This window comes from Coregonus lavaretus, assembly GCF_964263955.1.
Source record: "Coregonus lavaretus genome assembly, chromosome: 6".
In the NCBI taxonomy this organism is placed as follows: domain Eukaryota; kingdom Metazoa; phylum Chordata; class Actinopteri; order Salmoniformes; family Salmonidae; genus Coregonus; species Coregonus lavaretus.
Window position 1 is genome coordinate 33,406,250 of NC_139993.1, and position 24,461 is coordinate 33,430,710.

The window sequence follows — 24,461 nt, forward strand, 5'->3', positions numbered from 1 at the left end:
CTGCACAAATGAAATGTAACCCTCGTCTGAAAAATAATGGACAGGAAAACCCAAATAACCTTGTATTTAATGACGAGACAGACTACCCGTTGTTTAATGTACCTTAGAAGAAATGCTTCCAGTGACAAGCAAGTGTTTAGCTTTTAACTATTGTTGAGAAGAGTCACTTCACCATATCTTGTTTGTATTTTACAGCAGTATCTACTGTAAAGTTATTGCTCTATGTAATTATGTTGTAGTACAATGGAATAACACACCTGGAGAGAGTTGCAACTTCCATGAACAGACAATGTGGTAAAACACACGGTAAATTAATACAGGGTAAATGATGCTTTAAATCTCTGCTGAATGGTAGGCTTTAGGTAGAGGCATTTATTAGACGACAAGGCCAGTGTAATCCATACTATCTGACTGTGCATACCTGAGCCCTGGAATTAAAAATATGCAGTCTGTGAGGTGAGGGCAGCGTGCAAGAATTCAACCCTTAAGAAATCAAGTTGGAATCTTTCAGCTGCAAAAACATACCTTCCCCATGACTTCAGTCTTGAGCCAAACATTTCCTGCATATCTTTGGGGCGATTAAGAGATCACTGTAAAAGTATCCTAGACACAAACTTTCAAACAAAAGGTTGAAAAAAAAAAAACTAGTGACTGTAAATCCACCTATTAAATCATAGACTAAACCGGTGTTCCTCTTTGAGGAGGTAGAGAGCCGGAGGGGGGGATAGGTATGTCCTGGAGATGTTGTAGGGAAAAGCTAACTATACCTGTGGTCTAGGCCAGGGCAGCTTAGCCCAAAGGGATTTCAGTGTTAGGTTAGGTTTCAGGGAGCAAATATGTCAAATTTTGAGATGTATAATTTATCAAGCACATAACATTTGGTATGGACTGTCTGGAATGCTACTAGTGGATGGCTGATTATAGCCATTTTAGGACATTGTCTACACTACAACTTCATGAAGATTGAAGTGATCACTTTTATGCCCTAAATTTACAGGTGTTCCCCAGTTCATTGTTCATGCTCTGTTCTTGTAAAAAGCATGAGTTGACACACACCCAAAAAGTTGGAGGTGCCGACTAATGAAATAGTAACCTTATAAAAAATAAACAAAATGTTTAAGTTGTACATTCTATATACTCCCAATAATTGAATGAGTATAAAAAACAAAACTTCTTCAGGGGTACATAATGATTGCTTGAATGTTCTGATCTTGACAAAAGGCTTGGTGGAACTATACTTACATGAGAGATCCCTAATAGAATGTCTTTATTTAGTGTCAAAATAAAATAAAGTCCATCCATGCAACATGTAGTGATTATATTTTATATTAGGTTTTTTTCTGCATAGAAAAGTATTGGGCAGTCCGAAAACTGCCCATGTCCAAACAGTAAAAAAATAAACAAAAACATAAATCAGGGTTGAAAAACGTTCAGTGTAAACATAAGTGGCAATATGTAGATTTCTGGGCGACGCAACCAATTTCACATAGAAATGTGAGTTATAGATCTATAATTCTACTTGAAAGCAATTCTAAGAAGCGGTAGATCTGTTCTACATGCACTATTTCTATGCTTCCTGTTCTTAAGTTTTGTTTTTGCATCTTTTACTTTTGGTTTAGTACACCAGCTTCAAACCTCTGAAAGAATCTTTTTGGAAATGGAAAATATATTTCACAGCGGTTTAGATGGTACAATAATTTTCTACACTATACTAGCTTATTTTGTCACAAACTGAAATCAGGCAAATTAGAGTTTTAGCAACCAGGAAATGGCAGAGCGATTTCAGCACAGTGCAATTTTAAATGACTTAAACCAGAAATAAAAAGTAGAGAATCTAAAATTCAAAAAAATTATTTTTGTCATGGCATGTGGCCCCGATTGATTTTGTTATATGTTTGAGTCACTCATAGCATAAACCACGGCAAAATGTGTATAATTGCAGGAGATTAGCTTTAAAACTGCAACATTCTATCTCAGACACATGACGATATGTGTAGAATTGCAGGAAATTAGCTTCAAACAGCTCAAGTTTGTCACTGCAGCCAATGGGGGGGGGGGGGCTCTAAAATGTTTGGTCGGTGACCGTATCATTGGCCACGCCCTCACTACACCCACCACCTAAGCTCCATTTTCATCAAGAAAAAACCCTGGCATGTTCTATGCTGCCTGGCATTCTTCTGGTGGGAGTAGACAAGAACTCTTTGCAGGCAGTCCTCAAACTAACATCTGTGGTTCACACAGCTTTGTTTCTTTATATACTGTAAAACTAAACCAGAATGTGTTTGGTTAAACATACAAGAGGACTTATTTAAAAATCATTGCAAAACATGTGCTTAGAGTGGGGAAACTGAACACTTTCTGAAATGGGTGTTTTATTTTTAATTTATGGGAAATGGATGTGTTTAACAAAAGCTGCAAAAGAAAAACAAAATTGTATCTTCTGAAAATGACAGGTGTAGGATCTTAAATTTGACCTATAGTCACAGCAACATAATCCTGCAGCAACAGGATTTGAACGTTTAGTCCATAATGTTGCTTGATTGGTCGTTAGGCTATTAGCTGGCCAAAAGTAAGCTACATGAAAATGCAATGTTAATATAACCATGCGTTAGTATGGGTTTTCAGTGAATTTATGTAAATCATGAAGCTCCTTTGCATTTGTTGCAGTGCAGGGAAATTCTCAGCAACAAAAGTGAGCAAATTAAGATCCTACATATGTAGATAATTCTAATAAATAATCCCCCAAAATTGACTGGTGCCAAAAGGTGCTAGGAAATAGATTACAATGACAATGCCTGAATTTCTCAGAAATACTGAAAAGTTACCAAGGGATGAGTTACATCTATCAGATTTGATATATGGTTGATGAAAATAGCTAGAAATAAGTAGATGGGTCAACATAAAAAAAGTGGGAATTATATATATATATATATATATATATATATATATATACAGTGGGGAGAACAAGTATTTGATACACTGCCGATTTTGCAGGTTTTCCTACTTACAAAGCATGTAGAGGTCTGCAATTTTTATCATAGGTACACTTCAACTGTGAGAGACGGAATCTAAAATAAAATATCCAGAAAATCACATTGTATGATTAAAGTAATTAATTTGCATTTTATTGCATGACATAAGTATTTGATACATCAGAAAAGCAGAAGTTAATATTTGGTACAGAAACCTTTGTTTGCAATTACAGAGATCATACGTTTCCTGTAGGTCTTGACCAGGTTTGCACACACTGCAGCAGGGATTTTGGCCCACTCCTCCATACAGACCTTCTCCAGATCCTTCAAGTTTCGGGGCTGTCGCTGGGCAATACGGACTTTCAGCTCCCTCCAAAGATTTTCTATTGGGTTCAGGTCTGGAGACTGGCTAGGCCACTCCAGGACCTTGAGATGCTTCTTACGGAGCCACTCCTTAGTTGCCCTGGCTGTGTGTTTCGGGTCGTTGTCATGCTGGAAGACCCAGCCACGACCATCTTCAATGCTCTTACTGAGGGAAGGAGGTTGTTGGCCAAGATCTCGCGATACATGGCCCCATCCATCCTCCCCTCAATACGGTGCAGTCGTCCTGTCCCCTTTGCAGAAAAGCATCCCCAAAGAATGATGTTTCCACCTCCATGCTTCACGGTTGGGATGGTGTTCTTGGGGTTGTACTCATCCTTCTTCTTCCTCCAAACACGGCGAGTGGAGTTTAGAACAAAAACCTCTATTTTTGTCTCATCAGACCACATTACCTTCTCCCATTCCTCCTCTGGATCATCCAGATGGTCATTGGCAAACTTCAGACGGGCCTGGACATGCGCTGGCTTGAGCAGGGGGACCTTGCGTGCGCTCCAGGATTTTAATCCATGACCGCGTAGTGTGTTACTAATGGTTTTCTTTGAGACTGTGGTCCCAGCTCTCTTCAGGTCATTGACCAGGTCCTGCCGTGTAGTTCTGGGCTGATCCCTCACCTTCCTCATGATCATTGATGCCCCACGAGGTGAGATCTTGCATGGAGCCCCAGACCGAGGGTGATTGACGGTCATCTTGAACTTCTTCCATTTTCTAATAATTGCGCCAACAGTTGTTGCCTTCTCACCAAGCTGCTTGCCTATTGTCCTGTAGCCCATTCCAGCCTTGTGCAGGTCTACAATTTTATCCCTGATGTCCTTACACAGCTCTCTGGTCTTGGCCATTGTGGAGAGGTTGGAGTCTGTTTGATTGAGTGTGTGGACAGGTGTCTTTTATACAGGTAACGAGTTCAAACAGGTGCAGTTAATACAGGTAATGAGTGGAGAACAGGAGGGCTTCTTAAGAAAAACTGTGAGAGCCGGAATTCTTACTGGTTGGTAGGTGATCAAATACTTATGTCATGCAATAAAATGCAAATTAATTACTTAAAAATCATACAATGTGATTTTCTGGATTCTTGTTTTAGATTCCATCTCTCACAGTTGAAGTGTACATATGATAAAAATTACAGACCTCTACATGCTTTGTAAGTAGGAAAACCTGCAAAATCTGCAGTGTATCAAATACTTGTTCTCCCCACTGTATATATATATTGTTCTGCAGCAGTATGATGTGGGGAGGGGTGGGTTAAAAATGCACTCAACCCATTCTTCTGTTGATACACTAAAGCTGAATCTCTTCAGGAATGCACAAGGAGCACATACAATTTTTAGTCCAGCCTTGATTTCCTCCAGATAAATTTAATTTGCCATAGCAGCAGACCACCTGCACAGCCACTTTGCCCAGCATGTGTGTCTGTCCTGGCGTGAGCCATTCTAATATTAAAGATAAGCTCATATTATGCTTTTTTGATTATGGACCTGCAGCTCAAGTCCCTTTCTCTGGGCTGATGTTTTATAGAAACAGCAAAACAAACTGGATATAATGGTATATCTAAATATAGTCTCTAAGCTACGTGCCTCCAGACAGAGAAATAGACATTTGGAAAGAATATGCCCAACGTCTTTACCCTTAGTCCGCAAAAGATTGATCTGGTAATTTGCTATACCCTCTGTAAAGCATTGTCTACTAGAGGTTTTACATTACTTTGGGTGGATAGATTCTAATGTCCTTTTTATTAAAATGTAAAGTCTATATTTTCCTCACAATGGAAAATGAGTAGTTGTTGCCTAAACAGCTGGACACTATGGTATACTAATGAGGATGGATTTATTTCTGATGCATATAAAAAATAAAAAAAAATCCTAATAAAGCTATTTAAAAAAAATAAAACTACAAATTAGGTTTATACACTGATTTATTTCAACATAATCTCACATTATTTACAAATAAAAAATTGCAGACCAGACCAACTGAGGGAGGATCATCACGGATGTCTTCACAGTTTATACATGTTCAGAAAGGGAATTCCTTGTGACCAGCACCAAAACCTTCTCAAATGTTTCATTTCCAACTCAGTGATATCACTTCAAAAGTAAGACAGGTCAGTCTGTTTTCCAAATGCCTCTGATCCTTGAACTGCCTGCTGTCTCCTGAGTGTCTAGGCGTCTAGAGTGCCTTTGAAAGAGAACATAGACAAAGACAATCTTGTCAAACCTATTACACAAACCTGATTCACTATAGCCAATGACTCAGAATAATACATCACAGCGGGATCATTCAATTTAAAAAAAAAGATTATCAATCTGACGAAGAATAAAATATGCTAGAGGTTTAGCGAAGATGGATGCTTGGAAGAGAACTTACCTTCCAGAAAGGCAAACTCATCTACGGCCTCTATTGCATTATCTGTTAGACAGTGGAAACAACAAAAACACAATAGTTGGAAGAACTAAAGTCAAAGGCTAGCCTAAATGACCACCGATCCTGGTCCTGTAGAGCTACATGGAGTACAGGCTTTTGTTCTACCTCCGCACTAAGACCTTGATCAGTTGAATCAGTTAGGCCTAACACGTGTTTAGTACTGGGATGGAACTAAAGCCTGGCATACCATGTGGCTCTCCAAAACCAGGGGTTGATGATTATTGCTTAGTGTTATGGTCACATGGTATGATTAATGTTTGGTGTACTATATGATAATGTCTGCTTGACATTACTAACCTAAATCTTTCCTCTGCAAAGTTTTCCTCTTTCCTTGCTGGGCGTACACCAGGGCATCTTTGGCAATCATCTCAACAAAGAGTTCCTGGAACACATGAAGTTTAGTATACAGTCAGTAACATCGCTGTAACAGATAACATAAGTACATTGTGACTACAGTAAAGTGATTGTCATCCTAGGTAGCTAAGCTAGATATTGCCTTTACAGCAATGATGTGTTGGTGCTGGGTTGGAACAAAAGCCTGGACACCAAGTAGCTCAACAGTTGATGACCAGTGAACTGCAAGGAACATAAAATAGGTCCTTCCTACAATCCTCCCCTCCACGACTTTACTCTGTATCTGGAATAGAGTGCCACAGTATGAGTCATAATACCTATGAAACCTAGCAGTCAAACAGGGAAATGGTTCCTATAGTTTTTCCACATTGGGGAATTTAGAAACACTTGCAATAAGGGCTGTGTTTTCTTTAGGCTTAACCTGGCATGACATTTTGATAACCGGCATCAACTGTTGCAGTGCCTGTTGCCCCCACAGAGTCGGACCCAGAGTGGTGTGAAGGTGAGGAAGAGTTACGGGGGAACGAGGCTGAAGAAGAGAACAACCAACAAACTGGAATCGTTGCAGCAACCTACTTATTTTAAGCGTTTCCAAAATCCCCTATGGGAAAAATGAACGGTAGAAAAACGATTGGAACCATTTCCCTGTTTGACCGCTAGGTTTTAATGACACTTCCACTGTTGGGCTCTATAGCCTAGCCGTTTAGAGCGTTGCTGATTCAAATCCCAAAGCCGACTAGGTGAAAAATCAGTCAATGTGCCTTTGAGCAAGGCACTTAAACCTAATTGTTCCGGATAAGCGCGTCTGCTAAATGACTAAAACGTAAGAAATGCTGCTAGGGGTAACTACTTCATGTAATAGTTTTAACTTACTGTGGCTTTAGCAATGATAAACACAGACTCTTGACTGGCGAGGGACACGTCTGGGTCAGCTTTCATCATTGCCTTGATTCGGGATAGCGGTAACTTCACTAGACGGTTCTGGGAGGGTGCTGCAATGGGCCCAGTTTGTTGGTTTATCTCTTCTTCAGCCTCGTTCCCCCGTAACTCTTCCTCGCCTTCACACCGCTCTGAGTCCGACTCCGTAGGGGCGACAGGCACTGCAACAGTTGACGCCATTATCTTGTACACAAACGAGTTGTCAAAATACGTAGCTAGTTCTGATTTGTGAATAACACATTCGAATGTTCCTCCCCTTCCACTCCCGCCAACTATTCATTGTGTGTGATTGGTGGAATGGCCGACTTCATGAGGTGAGGATTGGCTTGAACCAAAGCCAAACAAATCTTTGGTTTAAGCCCTGGGTGAATGTTCACAACTCCTTAGTGCTCTTAAACGTTGTGAAATTGTTAGATATTACGTGTTAGATATTACTGCACTGTCAGAGCTAGAATCACAAGAATTACGCTACACCCGCAATAACATCTGCTAAACACGTGTATTTGATTTTATTTGAAACATTGACTACAGAATGGCCAGGCTGCTAAAAAGAAGATTTGACAGATCATGACCCTAATGAACAACTTCATCATATTTGTTACATAAAATTGACATCTTCATCTCTCTATTGCTGTTCATCCAATACATTAGAAATGTGTTCAATTATTCATTGTTTGTAGATAGATCTGTGATACATATTGAATTTGATAGGCCCCCCTTTCAATAATGCTAAATGTTTATGTGATAATAGGCCTAGATTAGATTTATGTGAAATAGCTGTTAGTGCTGCTTTGTCTATGTAGGTCTCTAAGTAAGCAATAAGGCCCGAGGGAGTATGGTATATGTCCAATATACACTATATATGCAAAAGTATGTGAACACCCCTTCAAATTAGTGGATTTGGCTATTTCAGCCACACCTGTTGCTGACAGGTGTATAAAATCGAGCACACAGCCATGCAATCTCCATAGACAAACATTGGCAATAGAATGGCCTTACTGAAGAGCTCAGTGACTTTCAACGTGGCACCGTCATAGGATGCCACCTTTCCAAAAAGTCAGTTTGTCAAATTTCTGCCCTGCTAGAGCTGCCCGAAACAACCGTAAGTGCTGGTATTATGAAGTGGAAACATCTAGGAGCAACAAAGGCTCAGCCGTGAAGTGGTAGGCAACACAAGCTCACAGAACAGGACCGCTGAAGTGCGTAACGCGTAAAAATCGTCTGTCCTCGGTTGCAACACTCACTACCAAGTTCCAAACTGCCTCTGGAAGCAACGTCAGCACAATAACTGTTTGTCGGAGCTTCATGAAATAGGTTTCCATGGCCGAGCAGCCGCACACAAGCCTAAGATCACGCGCAATGCCAAGTGTCAGCTGGAGTGGTGTAAAGCTTGCCGCCATTGGACTCTGGAGCAGTGGAAACGCGTTCTCTGTAGTGATGAATCACGCTTCACCATCTGGCAGTCCGATGGACGAATCTGGATTTGGCGGCGAATGCCAGGAGAACGCTACCTGCCCCAATGCATAGTGCCAACTGTAAAGTTTTCTGGAGGAGGAATAATGGTCTGGGGCAGTTTTTCATGGATCGGGCTAGGCCCTTTAGTTTCAGTGAAGGGAAATCTTAATTCTACAGCATACAATGACATTCTAGACGATTCTGTGCTTCCAACTTTGTGGCAACAGTTTGGGCAAGGCCCTTTCCTGTTTCAGCATGACAATGCCTCCATGCACAAAGCGAGGTCCATACAGAAATGGTTTGTCGAGATCGGTGTGGAAGAACTTGACTGGCCTGCACAGAGCCCTGACCTCAACCCCATCGAACACCTTGGGATGAATTGGAATGCCGACTGTGAGCCAGGCCTAATCGCCCAACATCAGTGCCCGACCTCACTAATGCTCTTGTGGCTGAATGGAAGCAAGTCCCCGTAGCAATGTTCCAACATCTAGTGGAAAGCCTTCCCAGAAGAGTCGAGGCTGTTATTGCAGCAAAGTGGGGACCAACTCCAAATTAATGCCCATGGTTTTGGAATGAGATGTTCGACGAGCAGGTGTCCACATACCTTTGGTCATGTAGTGTACCTCGGCTAAGGTCTGTTTTTATGTACGAGGCACCGCGGAGTGCCTGTATACAGTCCTTAGCCGTGGTATATTGGCCATATACCACAACCCCCCGAGGTGCCTTATTGCTATTATAAACTGGTTACCAGCGTAATTAGACCAGTAAAAATATAAGTTTTTTAATACCCGTTGTATACGGGACGTACCACGGCTGTCAGCCAATCAGCATTTAGGGCTCGAACCACCCAGTTTATAATGGGTATTAATACATGGTGCTAATAGGATTGGTAGGGTGATGCCCTGAGGTTTAGTGATGGTGAGCCACTGTCATATCTGTCGTGGATGTGGTGGAGGAGTCAAGCGCAGGAAGCAGAGGTAGTCCAACAAGACTTTAATAATGTCCCAAAACAAGAGTACAAGCCCCGACCTCGAAAACACGGAGAGGTGAGGAACAATACGCACAAGCGTAAAACACTCCAAAAGGGAAAAATGACACGGAAACACAAACACGTATCAAAACCACGGAGCAACGGACACCCACACACAACTACCCTAGAATAATGCATGGAACTTATAAGACAAGTAATCAACTCTAAAACAAACACAGGTGTGACAGACAGACAAAAGCAATGGAACACAGAAACATAGAGCGGTGGCAGCTAGTACTCCGGGGACGGCGAACGCCGAAGCCTGCCCGAACCAGGAGGAGGAGCAGCCTCGGCCGAAACCGTGACAGTACCCCCCCCTTGACGCGCGGCTCCAGCCGCGCGCCGACCCCGGCCTCGGGGACGGCCAGGAGGACACGGACCCGGGCGCGTGGGATGCCCATGGTGAAACTCCGTCAGGAGGGATGGATCTAGTATGTCCCTCCTGGGCACCCAGCACCGTTCCTCCGGACCGTACCCCTCCCACTCCACGAGATACTGGAGACCACTCCTCCGGCGTCTCGAGTCCAAGATGGTCCGGACTCTGTACGCCGGGACCCCCTCGATGTCCAAAGGGGGCGGAGGGGTCTCTCCTATCTCCTCCTCTTGGAGTGGGCCAGCTACCACCGGCCTGAGAAGAGACACATGGAACGAGGGGTTAATATTTTTATACTCTATAGGCAGTTGTAATCTGTAACACACCTCGTTCAATCTTCTCAGGACTTTGAAGGGCCCCACAAACCGCCGACCCAGCTTCCGGCAGGGCAGGCGGAGGGGCAGGTTTCGAGTCGAGAGCCAGACTCGATCTCCCGGTGCGTACACCGGTGCCTCACTGCGGTGACGGTCGGCGCTCGCCTTTTGGTGACGGATGGCACGCTGCAGATGGACATGGGCAGCGTCCCACGTCTCCTCCGAGCGCCGAATCCACTCGTCCACCGCAGGGGCCTCGGTCTGGCTCTCGTGCCACGGTGCCAGGACCGGCTGATACCCTAAAATACACTGGAAAGGTGTTAATCCGGTGGAGGAGTGGCGGAGAGAGTTCTGGGCCATCTCTGCCCAGGGGATATACCTCGACCACTCCTCCGGCCGGTCCCGGCAGTAGGACCTCAAAAACCTACCCACATCCTGGTTCACACGTTCAACCTGCCCATTGCTCTCTGGGTGGTACCCCGAGGTAAGGCTAACCGAGACCCCCAGGCGTTCTATGAAAGCCCCCCAGACTCTGGAGGTGAACTGGGGACCTCGGTCAGACACAATATCCTCGGGGACCCCATAGTGCCGGAACACATGGGTAAAGAGAGCCTCAGCGGTTTGTAGGGCAGTAGGGAGACCCGGCCTGGGAAGGAGACGACAGGCTTTAGAAAACCGATCCACAACGACCAATATGGTGGTACTCCCCTGGGAGGGAGGTAGGTCAGTTACGAAATCTACCGAGAGGTGGGACCATGGTCGTTGTGGAACGGGCAGGGGATGTAGCTTACCCCTGGGCAAATGTCTAGGCGCCTTATACTGGGCACACACAGAGCAGGAGGAGACATAAACCCTCACATCCCTAGCTAACGTTGGCCACCAGTATTTCATGCTAAGACAGTGCACGGTCCGGCCAATACCTGGATGTCCAGAGGAGGGTGATGTATGAGCCCAATAAATAAGACGATCGCGGACCTCGAGCGGAACGTACGTCCGCCCCACAGGACACTCGGGGGGAGTAGGGTCGGTACGCAGTGCCCGCTCGATTTCCGTATCGACCTCCCATACTACCGGAGCCACCAAACAAGATTCCGGCAATATGGAAGTAGGCTCGTTGGACCTCTCCTCCGTGTCATACCGCCGGGACAGTGCGTCTGCCTTAACATTCTGGGACCCTGGGATGTATGTGATTTTAAAGACAAACCTGGTTAGGAACATATTCCACCTAGCCTGACGAGGGTTCAATCTCCTAGCTGCCCGGATGTATTCCAGGTTACGGTGATCAGTCAGAATGAGAAAAGGGTGTTGAGCCCCCTCAAGCCAATGCCTCCACACCTTTAGGGCTTGGACTATGGCTAACAACTCCCTGTCCCCGACATCATAGTTACGCTCCGCCGAGCTGAGCTTCTTCGAGTAGAAAGCACAGGGGCGGAGTTTAGGTGGCGCGCCGGACCGCTGTGAGAGGACTGCCCCAATACCGGTCTCGGACGCGTCTACCTCAACCTGGAATGGTAAAGAGGGATCCGGATGCGCCAGCACCGGAGCCGAGGTGAACAGGTTCTTAAGCTTGATAAATGCCCTGTCCGCCTCAGCCGACCACCGCAAGCGAACCGGACCCCCCTTTAGCAGGGACGTAATGGGAGCTGCAACCTGTCCAAAACCCCGAATAAACCTCCGGTAGTAATTAGCAAAACCCAAGAACTGCTGCACCTCTTTTACAGTGGTTGGAGTTTGCCAATTACGCACGGCCGATACCCGGTCTACCTCTATCTCCACACCAGCTGAAGACAACCGATAACCCAAAAAGGAGACGGACTCCTGGAAGAACAGGCATTTCTCTGCCTTGACATACAGGTCATGCTCCAACAGTCGTCTCAATACTCGGCGCACCTGGGCTACATGCTCGGCTCGTGTAGAAGAGTACACCAGGATGTCGTCGATGTACACTACTACACCCTGCCCATGCATGTCCCGGAAAATCTCGTCAACAAAGGATTGGAAGACTGACGGAGCATTCATTAACCCGTATGGCATGACGAGATACTCGTAATGACCCGAGGTGGTGCTAAATGCTGTCTTCCATTCATCCCCCTCCCTAATGCGCACCAGATTGTACGCGCTCCTGAGATCCAACTTTGTGAAGAATCGCGCTCCGCGTAATGACTCCGTCATCGTCGCAATCAGTGGCAGTGGGTAGCTGTATTTAACTGTAATCTGATTGAGACTACGATAATCAATACACGGGCGCAATCCCCCGTCCTTCTTCTTCACAAAGAAGAAACTCGAGGAGACTGGGGAAGTAGAGGGCCGTATGTATCCCTGTGCCAAGGACTCGGCTATGTATGTCTCCATAGTCGCTGTCTCCTCTTGAGACAGGGGATACACATGACTCCGAGGAAGAGCCGCTCCTGTTTGGAGATTTATCGCACAGTCCCCCTGTCTATGAGGAGGTAGCCGTGCTGCCCTCGATTTGCTAAACACGAGTGCTAAATCCTCATACTCGGGGGGAATGCGCAGTGCGGGCACTTGGTTCGGACTCTCTACCGAGGTCGCCCCTACGGAAACACCTAGACATCTCCCTACACACTGAGCAGACCACTCCATAAGAGCCCTCTGTTGCCACGCTATAGTAGGATCATGGGTGCTTAACCAGGGAAGTCCCAACACCACGGGATACGCAGGAGAGTCAATCAGATAAAACTGAATGCTCTCCTCATGACCCCCCTGCGTCGTCATAGTCAGTGGTGCTGTGACCTCCCTGATCAGACCCGACCCCAACGGCCGGCTGTCTAGTGCGTGGACAGGAAATGGATTGTCTACCGGCAGAAGGGGAATCCTTAACCTATTACAAAATGCCCGATCAATAAAATTCCCAGCTGCGCCTGAATCTACTAGCGCCTTATGCTGGGAATGAGGTGCCACCTGTGGAAACCTCACAGGAATACTCATGTGACCAACAGAGAGCTCTGGGTGAGTGGGGCGTCTACTCACCTGAAATGACTCCCCAGTGCGTTGCCTGTTGTCACCTCCCCTAGGAGACCCTCCCCAGCACCTGGCCGCAGTGTGTCCTCCACGACCGCAGGTGGTGCAGTGGATGGCCCCCCTCGGGTTCCCCCTCCTCCTCTCTCTAGCGCCAGCACCCCCTAGCTCCATGGGAATCGGCTCGGGGGCGCTGGAGGGTGGACTGGACGACCCCCACTCGGGACGTCCGCGGGTAGCCAGCAGGGTATCCAGACGGATGGAAACGTCCACCAACTGGTCGAAGGTTAGGTTGGTGTCCCTGCAGGCCAGCTCCCTACGAACGTCCTCGCGTAGACTACATCGGTACTGGTCGATGAGGGCCCTCTCATTCCACCCCGCATCCGCTGCTAGTGTCCGGAACTCCAGTGAGAACTCCTGTGCGCTCCTCTTCCCCTGTCGGAGGTGGAATAGACGCTCTCCCGCCGCTTTCCCCTCAGGAGGATGATCGAAAACAGTCCGGAAGCGGCGAGAGAACTCCGCGTAGGTGATGGTAGCGGCGTCTATTCCCCTCCATTCAGCGTTGGCCCATTCCAACGCTTTGCCGGAGAGACAGGAGATGAGGGCGGAGACGCTCTCGTATCCCGAGGGCGCCGGGTGTATAGTGGCAAGGTACAGTTCTACCTGCAGGAGAAATCCCTGACACCCGGCTGCAGAACCGTCATATGCCCTCGGGAGTGAGAGCCGAATGCCACTGGGTTCCGGTACTGAGAGAGGAGGACTGGCCGTTGGTGATGTGATGTTGTAAAAGTCCTCAGTGTTCACCAAACGGCGCAGGGTGTTGGACACCTTGTCCATAGCGGTCCCGATTTGCTGGATCATGGTGTCCTGGAAATTTAGCCGTTCCAGCAGCGATTCGGGAGATGCCGCTGATCCTGCTGACTCCATGATGGTGTGTGGTTCTGTCATATCTGTCGTGGATGTGGTGGAGGAGTCAAGCGCAGGAAGCAGAGGTAGTCCAACAAGACTTTAATAATGTCCCAAAACAAGAGTACAAGACCCGACCTCGAAAACACGGAGAGGTGAGGAACAATACGCACAAGCGTAAAACACTCCAAAAGGGAAAAATGACACGGAAACACAAACACGTATCAAAACCACGGAGCAACGGACACCCACACACAACTACCCTAGAATAATGCATGGAACTTATAAGACAAGTAATCAACTCTAAAACAAACACAGGTGTGACAGACAGACAAAAGCAATGGAACACAGAAACATAGAGCGGTGGCAGCTAGTACTCCGGGGACGGCGAACGCCGAAGCCTGCCCGAACCAGGAGGAGGAGCAGCCTCGGCCGAAACCGTGACAGCCACTCCATTCACACACAATCTATCTATCAGTCTCTACTGCTGGGCTTGAAGGAAAGAGATGAAGGATCGGCAACTACCAGGTTATATTTCAAAGTATTATTTTGTGAGTAGTTATGTGCAAAATAGCATATACAATGATTACTTTTTTGCTATTTTGTTCATTTTAGATGCAAATGTGTTCATTACTCCAATCTTGGTTGACTGATATAGTCTTATTGCCTCTCATGTATAGTCACATGTAGGCTGCTTAGTCAGACCTTTAATTTGGTCCCAACAAACTCAGATAAAATACATAACATTTTCTATCAGATCAATGGGACATTTATTGTATTCAGTAAAAAAAATGTGTTGCAATTTATATAAGGCATTATGAAATTGTGTATTTTCTTTACGGCAATAGTAGAATATATGGAACATTGTTTTTTCAAACAAATGATCACAAATGGTGGATTTAGCTTGGAAGTCTGTGTCCACCTCATTGCTTTTTACTTCGGAACTCCTGTAATACATTAATTTCTGAATCAAGATACTGTATGTAAGGCAACTGCAAGCACAAAACAGACAGCTAGGGAAAAAATGATGGGATGCATTTGATATGTGTCTGTTTACAAGCATTACAGGTTACAGAGAACCTCTAAGGAATTGCATTGCATCTGAAAATAAGTATTATCACCTTAAAGTTCAGGATCACTGATCCTGCTACAACCGATTATTGTGTTGTATAACAATTAAACCAGAGAGCTCATTGTCTCATAACAAGAGAGTCCACAACCCCCTATACTGAATGTAATCTATTGCATTTTCAGTTGTATTTTATAGAACACCGTGACCAGAACTAACTTCCTAAACTGAGCTCTGTCTAAAAGCAGGTTTCTAATCCTGACCTGTATTGGGAGTATTTCCAACGGAGCAACGTCTTTGATCTGTCAGCATCCATTAAATACAAACCAGATTGAGAGCACAGAACTGCAAGGATTACAAATAAATAGAGATGACCTCAAGATAAATGTATAAGTGAATACACTTCTCACTTTTAAAAATGATTCTGCGCTCTGAAACCTGATGCACTTATTGACATACAAGTCTTCAGTCTATTGCCTGAAGTCTACATTGGTTTATACATTAGATTTTAGATTTAGATTTTAGTCATTTAGCAGATGCTCTTATCCAGAGCGACTTACAGTTAGTGAGTGCATAAATTTTTTCCCCATACATTACCGAACAATGGGATGCACTTCCATCATATTTTATCATTTAATTTCCGTATTCATGCTCTTACCAGACCAATGTACTGGGATGGCATGGATATCAAATTACCATGAAAATACTTAAATGCTCAAACATAGGCTATTCATTTCTTTTTATTCGGTTTATGCCTCATTTTTGCAAAGCAGTGTTTGAATTATATTGTAAAAGATAGAACACTATAATGGCCTACCCAAGGCTTCCTAATTGAGGGATAGGCCAGAAATTAGATGCTCTCCTCTGACCTCATTGGACCAGGGCCTCATTAGCTAATCCTGCACATGATAGCAGAGGTGCTGCCAGCCTAATATACACTGTGTACAAAACATTAAGAACACTTTCCTAATATTGAGTTGAATCACCCCATTTTGTCCTCAGAACAGCCTCAATTCGTCGGGGCATGGACTCTACAAGATGTTGAAAGCGTTCCACAGGGATGCTGGCCCATGTTGACTCCATTGCTTTCCACAGTTGTGTCAAGTTGGCTGGATGTCCTTTGGGTGATGGACCATTCTTGATACTCATGGGAAACTGTTGAGCGTGAAAAACCCAGCAGCATTGCAGTTCTTGACACAAACCGGCGCGCCTGGCACCTACTACCATACCCTGTTCAAAGGTACTTAAATATTCTGTGTTGCCCATTCACCATCTAAATGGCACACATACACAATCAATGTCTCAACTGTCTCAAGGCTTAAAAATCCTTCTTTAACCTGTCTCCTCCCCTTCATCTACACTTATTAGGCCATAATCTATGTATTTCACATGACTGGGAATATAGATATGCATCTGTTGGTCACAGATATCTTTTTTAAAAAGGTGTAGGGCGTGGATCAGAAAACCAGTCAGTATCTGGTATGACCACCATTTGCCTCATGCAACGCATCTCCTTCGCATAGAGTTGATCAGGCATTTGATTGCGGCCTGTGGAATGTTGTCCCACTCCTCTTCAATGGCTGTGCGAAGTTGCTGGATATTGAACTCGCTGTCGTACATGTCGATCCAGAGCATCCCAAACATGCTCAATGGGTGACGTCTGGTGAGAATGCAGGCCATGGAAGAACTGAGACATTTTCAGCTTCCAGGAATTGTGTACAGATCCTTGTGACATGGGGCCGTGCATTATCATGCTGAAACATGAGGAATGGCAGATGAAGGGCATGACAATGAGCCTCAGGATCTCGTCATGGTATCTCTGTGCATTCAAATTGCCATAAATAAAATGCAATTGTGTTAATTGTCCGTAGCTTATGCCTGCCCATACCATAACCCCACCGCCACCATGGGGCACTCTGTTCACAAGGTTGACGTCAGCAAACCGCTCGCCCACACGACGCCATACATGTGGTCTGCAGTTGTGAGGCTTGTTGGATGTATTGCCAAATTCTCTAAAACAACGTTGGAGGCGGATTATGGTAAAGAAATTAACACTCAATTCTCTGGCAACAGCTCTGGTGGACATTCTTGCAGTCAGCATGCCAATTGCACGCTCCTTCAAAACTTGAGACATCTGTGGCATTGTGTTGTGTGACAAAACTGCATATTTTAGAGTGTCCTTTTATTGTCCCCAGCACAAGGTGCACTTGTGTAATGATCATGCTGTGTAATCAGCTTCTTGATATGCCACACCTGTCAAGTGGAAGGATTATCTTGGCAAAGGAGAAATGCTCACTAACAGGGATGTAAATAAAAATGTGTGCACAAAATTTGAGAGAAATAAGCTTCTTGTGCGTATGGAACATTTCTGGGATCCTTTATTTCAGCTCATGAAACATGGGACCAACACTTTACATGTTGTATTTTTGTTCAGTGTATGTGAATAGTACAGTTAACTGGAGATTCCATAGAAAATGGCAACCAGGTTGAAATTGATTAACAATATACTTCTATTGCCCTAGTCCCTGCTATTGAACACAGTGAATCTCATCCAAATAAAAATCTTACCTCTAATTCTAATAATGTTTTCCCCTTTGCGCCTTTAGGACTCAAATCCAGACTAGCCCGAAATGCAAGGACAAGGAGGATAAGAAAGCCAAGACAAGTGAGACGAGTGAAACAGCAGTGGACAAATCACCCAAAGTCCTTCCAGCCCGCATTATACTAGAACTGACCCCAGAACAGAGGATGAGGCAGACACCGTTTGAGAGGATGCTTTATGATATGAACCATGACCAGAGGGTGGTCAACGACCTTATACTGGGCCGAAGGATCTCCTTCTACGAACTCAGGGGGGAAATAGGGTGCGGCAACTTCTCCAATGTTAGATTGGGGATTCATGCCCTGACTAAAGGTAAGGAGGGCTACCGTTTATTAGTTCGTCATCCTTTCAATAGTTAGTTAAATAGTTATTTGGTTCATTCATTGAGCAGTTTACTGTCCCTCATCTTCTCCCCTTAGTCTACAACTGATACCACTTTGGAAAATGTAACAAAATGGACATTACAGTTCCTACTCAATGGTTGGGGCCTGGCAGTATAAAGATATAGCTCACTAACACATTCCAACTGACCGGTTCCCTCTGAGCTGACCCTGTCAGTGATTTTTCTGCATAGAAAAGACTTGGGTGGGCCGCCTAAGTGTTTTTTCGGACCGCCTATTGTATGTCCAAACAGTTTTCGTTAGGATGGAAAAACATTTTCAGTGTAAACTTAAATGACTTAAACCAGATTTAAAGTATGTAGAAAAGATAATGGACCTATATATTTTTTTATAAGATCATCTTTGAGAACTAACAATCCCCATAAATAAAAGCTAGACAGTCAGGGAGAATCAGAAATTCTAAACATTATGCATTCAGGAGTATTGTTTTCATGGCATGGCCCCCCTTGATTTTGTTATAATGTTTGAGTCACTCAGATAGCATAAGCCATGGCAAAACTTGTAGAATTGCAGGAAATTAGCTTTAAAACAGCAAAACGTTGGAGGGCCTCTAAAATGTTTGGTTGGCGACCGCACCATTGGCCACGCCCATGGCCATGCCCCCGCCACACCCACCACCTAAACCCTATTTTGATCCTGCCTCCCCTGACTGCGATACAGATTCTGTATCCAGGGGGGGTATTATAACAGGATGAATACAGATGCCAGAAGACAAGGGGTGGTCGCCTGAACTAAGCACCTCCTGATCGCTTCAGATCCCCCCTCACCCCCTGTCGTGAATTCATGTCCTGTTTTATACATCTCTCTTTAATTTCTGTAACATACAGCTAGAGATGCCTACAGAGAAATACCACAGGAGCGATGGGGAGATGGAGGGTGAAGAGAAAGGGGGGGGATGGGGGGGGGGGTGGTCTTCATTTACCTTCACATTCTCCTCTCAGTCACATTTTTCACTAGACCTAATATAAGACCTGGTGAAGCTTCAAATGAAATTACACCAGTTGCCATGTCTGATCATCCTTACTGCTCTGCTCTCCTTTCATTCTGTATTGGTTTCTCTTTTTTCGTATCTCTCTCTTTCTGCCTCTCTCTCTCTCTCTCTCTCAGAGAGGGTTGCCATCAAGATTCTGGATAAGCTTCGGCTGGACAAGAAGTCTCAGTCCCTGTTTGCCACAGAGATCAGCTGTATGGAGAAGCTGTCCCACCCTAACATTGTCCGTCTCTATGAGGTGATAGAGACCACCAAGTGCCTGCACCTGGTGATGGAGTACGGTAGTGGAGGGGATCTCTACTCACGTATCGCCAACAGGGGCCGTTTGTCTGAGCTGGAGACCAAGCTCATCTTTGCCCAAATCATCTCAGCCATCAAACACATGGTGAGCTATACCCATTGAAAGCATTGAACAGTAGACACTCACAGATGTCAATTCCACTCCATGATTAGGGCTGCTTCCTAACTTGAGGATTGGGTGGGTAACTTTCACATAAATTATGCATTGATGTCTATGGTCAGGATTTACCAGCGTGTATCCAATTATTTTACTCTTGCTTGCTTGATTTAGAGAGGCAAAGGGAAAGGGGTTACCTAGTCAGTTGCACAACTGAATGCATTCAACCAAAATGTGTCTTCCGCATTTAACCCAACCCCTCTGAATCATCGTAATTTTGTAGCAACATCCAACCAACACACACTCACCCCACCCCTTTTTCTTATCATTCCAGCATGACAACAACATTGTCCACCGAGACATGAAAGCAGAGAACGTCTTCTACACCACCAGCTATTGCATCAAGGTGGGAGACCTTGGCTTCAGCACAGTGACTGGTCCAACCGAAGTCCTCACCACGTTCTGTGGCTCCCCGCCCTACGCCGCTCCAGAGCTCTTCAAAGAGAAAGGCTACGTGGGTCGTTACGTGGACATCTGGGCCTTGGGCATCCTCCTCTACTTCATGGTCACCGCTACCATGCCTTTCCACGCCGACAACCAGGTGCAGCTGAAGCGTTGCATCATACAGGGAGCCTACGCCTTCCCAGGCTACGTACCCAACCCCTGCCAGCAGGCCATAAAGGGCATGCTGAGACCCGTGCCCGCTAACCGCGACTCCATCTCCCAGATCATGACCAGCACGTGGCTGAAGAGCATCGAGTACCCCCAGGCATACGCCACCCTGCCCCAGACACCCTTCTACCTGGCGGAGACCTCCCAGGTCCTGTGTGTGGAGGAGCAGGAGGTGAAGTCGGCCCTTTCTGACCTGGGCATCATGGCAGTCCATCTGCAGAGCCACACCTGTACAGACAATTGCAGCCCCCTGACGGGGACTTACCGTATCCTCCTCCACCGCGTCCAGAAGAGGAGGTCCATGGAGGCGGTGGGATATGCAGCCCTCTATCCTGAGGACTTTGGCACTAACAAGAGATGGACGCCCACTGCTGTTGTGGTCAAGCACAACCCTACTAATGTCTGTGTTATACTATAGACCATGGTTTCACAACAATTTTGATACCAGGGTCTGGCAAGTTATGGATCTCCTCTTTGGATTAAAAGTTATCAGACAACTATCTGAGGGACCAGTTAGCAACATCTCAGGGACCAGTGCTGCTCCATGGACAAGACACAGACACACACCACTCTTAGGGATCTGCTGTTGCTTATTCATTGCAGTACAGAGGATAGGTAGATAAATAACACCATCTTCTGCTCACATGAATCATTACATTTCAGTATGGAAATAAACAATGGTTAAGGTTAAGATGACAGGGTCTGGTTTGAACTGTACAGTCCATTACTTCTATTGCAGTTAATGGACTAACAAGGATACAGTAATTGACTTCAGCTTGTTGTGACCCTTATGTCACTCAATAGGCCTATGTTCTGTACAATAGGCTTACAGCGAGAGGCAGAATGACGCAAAGGATTAATAACACTCTCAGCATCTTCCAAGCCTACTTAGTCCAGTGTTTCATCAAAATATAACCGGGGTTGCTATTCACAACATTTTAATATGTGTAAAACAGATTTCTTGTACATAGCAGAGCACATGCACAGATCTTTATTTTGGCTATTCAATGGCTTGGAACAAGTGCAAAGTTGATCTGAAAATGAATGTCTTTACTTTGATATGATGTAAGTAAACTGCAGTAACACATTGCTTATGAAACTAAATATGTACAAGCATTTTAAAAATGCTTTACTGATATACTTCATTCACATATTTGCAATTGGAGGTGCACATTCATGCTCAAGAGAAACATATAGTTTGAATCTGAGCCTGATATGAGTAAAAATGCCATACTTTTTAAATACATTTTAAAAGAAACATACACGAGCCAAATTCATAGTTATTTTTATTTTGTTATCCAGCACCTCTTGGGGGTTGAGGGGACATCCTGCAGGGGGCGTCACATGACAAGTGTATCCTCTCCAAAGTAGGCAGTAGGCTCTAACAGTGGAAAGGCCTTTAGGGAAGACTAGCAAGGCTATATTGTGAGTATCCCCTGAGTAGCATTTGAATATGATCTGTGTATTTGAGGCACGTATTTGTTCATTTATTACATCATGGACCTCGCAGAACCTCAGCATCTTTCAGAAAATAGATACTAAAGAGTATGTTGGTATATTATCAGTCAAAGACAATGAAAGATATAAAACTTCCAAAGCCTTTTTAGAGGTTTTGTACTTGAGGTGTTAAAGTGTTACAAGTTCTTATGAGGTCACCCATTATAACCCAACCTACGCTCGCATAAAAATCAAGACGGTTAGTTTGTATAAACATTAGCAGTTTCTCTAACTGTCCTCCCATCTTCCTCATTTCCCATGAGAGTATTACTAACCTCTGTAATCTAAGCAGTGATAAAAGCTGTCAACACTTTTACTTTTCTCTCATTCTTATGTGTAGGTTCTACCAGTTTGTACCTGCAACTGTTATGTTTCTCTCCATTAATTGGCAGTCTGACAGGGCAGTAGATTTTGCAATAATCAGATAAACCCCAGCCTTGCCTTTATCCTGTTAAGGCAAGCATGTGAACACAAAATGATGGAGAGACAAACTATCAAATTACCACAAGCTAGTGCCAAAGTGGAGTCCTGACTTGCCTTGAACCCTTTGACTTAATAATGCTCAATAGGTCTAAAAACTGCTTTGACTATGTCCTTTTGTCTTCAAGAGTGCAAGCTAATACATCAAAATGAAAGAAGACCAATAAATAATGTTTCTGACTGGAGCATTATAATGATAAGGAATAACTAATCACCTCCGTTATCCCATGTAATCTTTGGGAATGGTCTGTTTGACATGCTAAGGTTCTGGGTAGCTGTATGTCTTAGCTGAGTGAATGTGGTTGCTACTTGAATTTATTGTCCCTCAATGAATAACAAATTATTATTTCTATAGTTCAACAGTTCCCTCCCCTGAATATCATAATGAAGTGTTGAAAGCACCTGTGCCGAAGATATGTCAAAATTAATAGACAGAGATAATAGGAAAGGGGAACTTTGTGTCTACTGTACACACTTAATTACACAATTACTCAATTAATTTCAGCTTTACCTCACCATTTTTGATTGGAATGACAGTTCGGTATCCGCAAAAACTTGTTGAGTGGATGATAATTTGAGCAAGAATGTAATAAAAAGCTAATTCTCTCCGTGCTTACACAGAGATACTTTAATCAGTACTTCATATCCCCATGCTCCTTTTAAATAAACAAATCTAACTTGTATGAACTGAGCACTGAGTCACTAGCAGTGAATATCTGCTCAAATTCAAATGTTGATCCCTGTTTCCTTTGGACATTACAGCAATAGCTTTCAGATTGAATGGCGCCGGAGGAGATGGCTGCCGTTTCACGGGCTCCTAACCAATTGTGCTATTGTGTGTGTTTTTTCGTGTTATTTGTAACTTATTTTATACATAATATTTCTGCCGCCGTCTCTTATGACCAAAAAGAGCTTCTGGATATCAGAACAGCGATTACTCACCTCGTACTGGACGAAGATTATTTATTTAACGAGTCGGACGCAAAGGATTTACTTCAGACACCGGACAAGGCCCAAATCCCCATCAATCGCATGAAGAAGAGACAGAGATATCGGGGACGTAGGTCAGGTGCCTTGTAAGAATCCAACGGCGAGTGGGTAACCCGCCTCTACCTTCCGTACTATTAGCCAACGTGCAATCATTGGATAATAAACTGGATGAGCTCCGATCAAGACTATCCTAACAACGGGACATTAAAAACTGTAATAGCTTATGTTCCACCGAGTCGTGGCTGAATGACGACATGGATAACATACAGCTGGCTGGGTTTTCCGTGCATCGGCAAGATAGAACAGCTGCCTCCGGTAAGACAAGGGGTGGCGGTCTGTGTCTATTTGTCAATAACAGCTGGTGCACGAAATCTAATATTAAGGAAGTCTCAAGGATTTGCTCGCCTGAGGTAAGCTGTAGACCACACTATTTACCAAGGGCGTTTTCATCTATATTTTTTGTAGCTGTCTATTTACCACCACAAACCGATGCTGGCACTAAGACCGCACTCAACGAGCTGTATAAGGCCATAAGCAAACAAGAAAATGCTCATCCAGAGACGGTGCTCCTAGTGGCCAGGGACTTTAATGCAGGACATTTTAATCAGTTTTACCTCATTTCTACCAGCATGTTACATGTGCAACCAGAGGAAAAAAAACTCTAGACGACCTTTACTCCACACACAGAGATGCGTACAAGCAACACTGAAGCATGCATGAGAGCACCAGTTGTTCCGGACGACTGTGTGATCACGCTCTCTGTAGCCGATATGAGTAAGACCTTTAAACAGGTCAACATTCACAAGGCCGCAGGGCCAGACGGATTACCAGGACGTGCACTCCGAGCATGCGCTGACCAACTGGCAAGTGTCTTCATTGACATTTTCAACCTCTCCCTGACCGAGTCTGTAATACCAACATGTTTCAAGCAGACCACCATAGTCCCTGTGCCCAAGAACACCAAGGTAACCTGCCTAAATGACTACCCGTAGCACTCACGTCTGTAGCCATGAAGTGCTTTGAAAAGCTGGTCATGGCTCACATCAGCACCATTATCCCAGAAACCCTAGACCCAGGCATGGGTCCTCAGATCCTCAAAAGGTTATACAGCTGCACCATCGAGAGCATCCTGACTGGTTGCATCATCGCCTGGTATGGCAACTGCTCGGCCTCCGACCGCAAGGCACTACAGAGGGTAGTGCATACGGCCCAGGACATCACTGGGGCCAAGCTTCATGCCATCC

The 24,461-nt window shown here is 44.8% G+C and overlaps 1 protein-coding gene and 1 pseudogene across 2 annotated transcripts; one reads left to right on the forward strand and one right to left on the reverse strand.

Annotated features, from left to right (window-relative positions):
• Positions 1-5,246: 5,246 nt before the first annotated feature.
• LOC311130767 (DNA polymerase epsilon subunit 4-like) lies at positions 5,247-7,341 on the reverse strand (the record flags this gene model as incomplete). The annotated part of the gene is given in 5 exon segments (XM_084163560.1): positions 5,247-5,522; positions 5,712-5,753; positions 6,066-6,150; positions 6,996-7,268; positions 7,270-7,341. Coding segments are annotated over 5 exon segments (489 nt in total). The 3' UTR covers positions 5,247-5,505.
• Positions 7,342-14,071: 6,730 nt separating this feature from the next.
• Positions 14,072-20,668, forward strand: LOC311131026 (serine/threonine-protein kinase NIM1-like; annotated as a pseudogene). Its single transcript has 4 exons — positions 14,072-14,143; positions 17,710-18,101; positions 19,298-19,566; positions 19,913-20,668. The product of its transcript is annotated as a serine/threonine-protein kinase NIM1-like (transcript).
• The last annotated feature ends 3,793 nt before the right edge of the window (positions 20,669-24,461 follow it).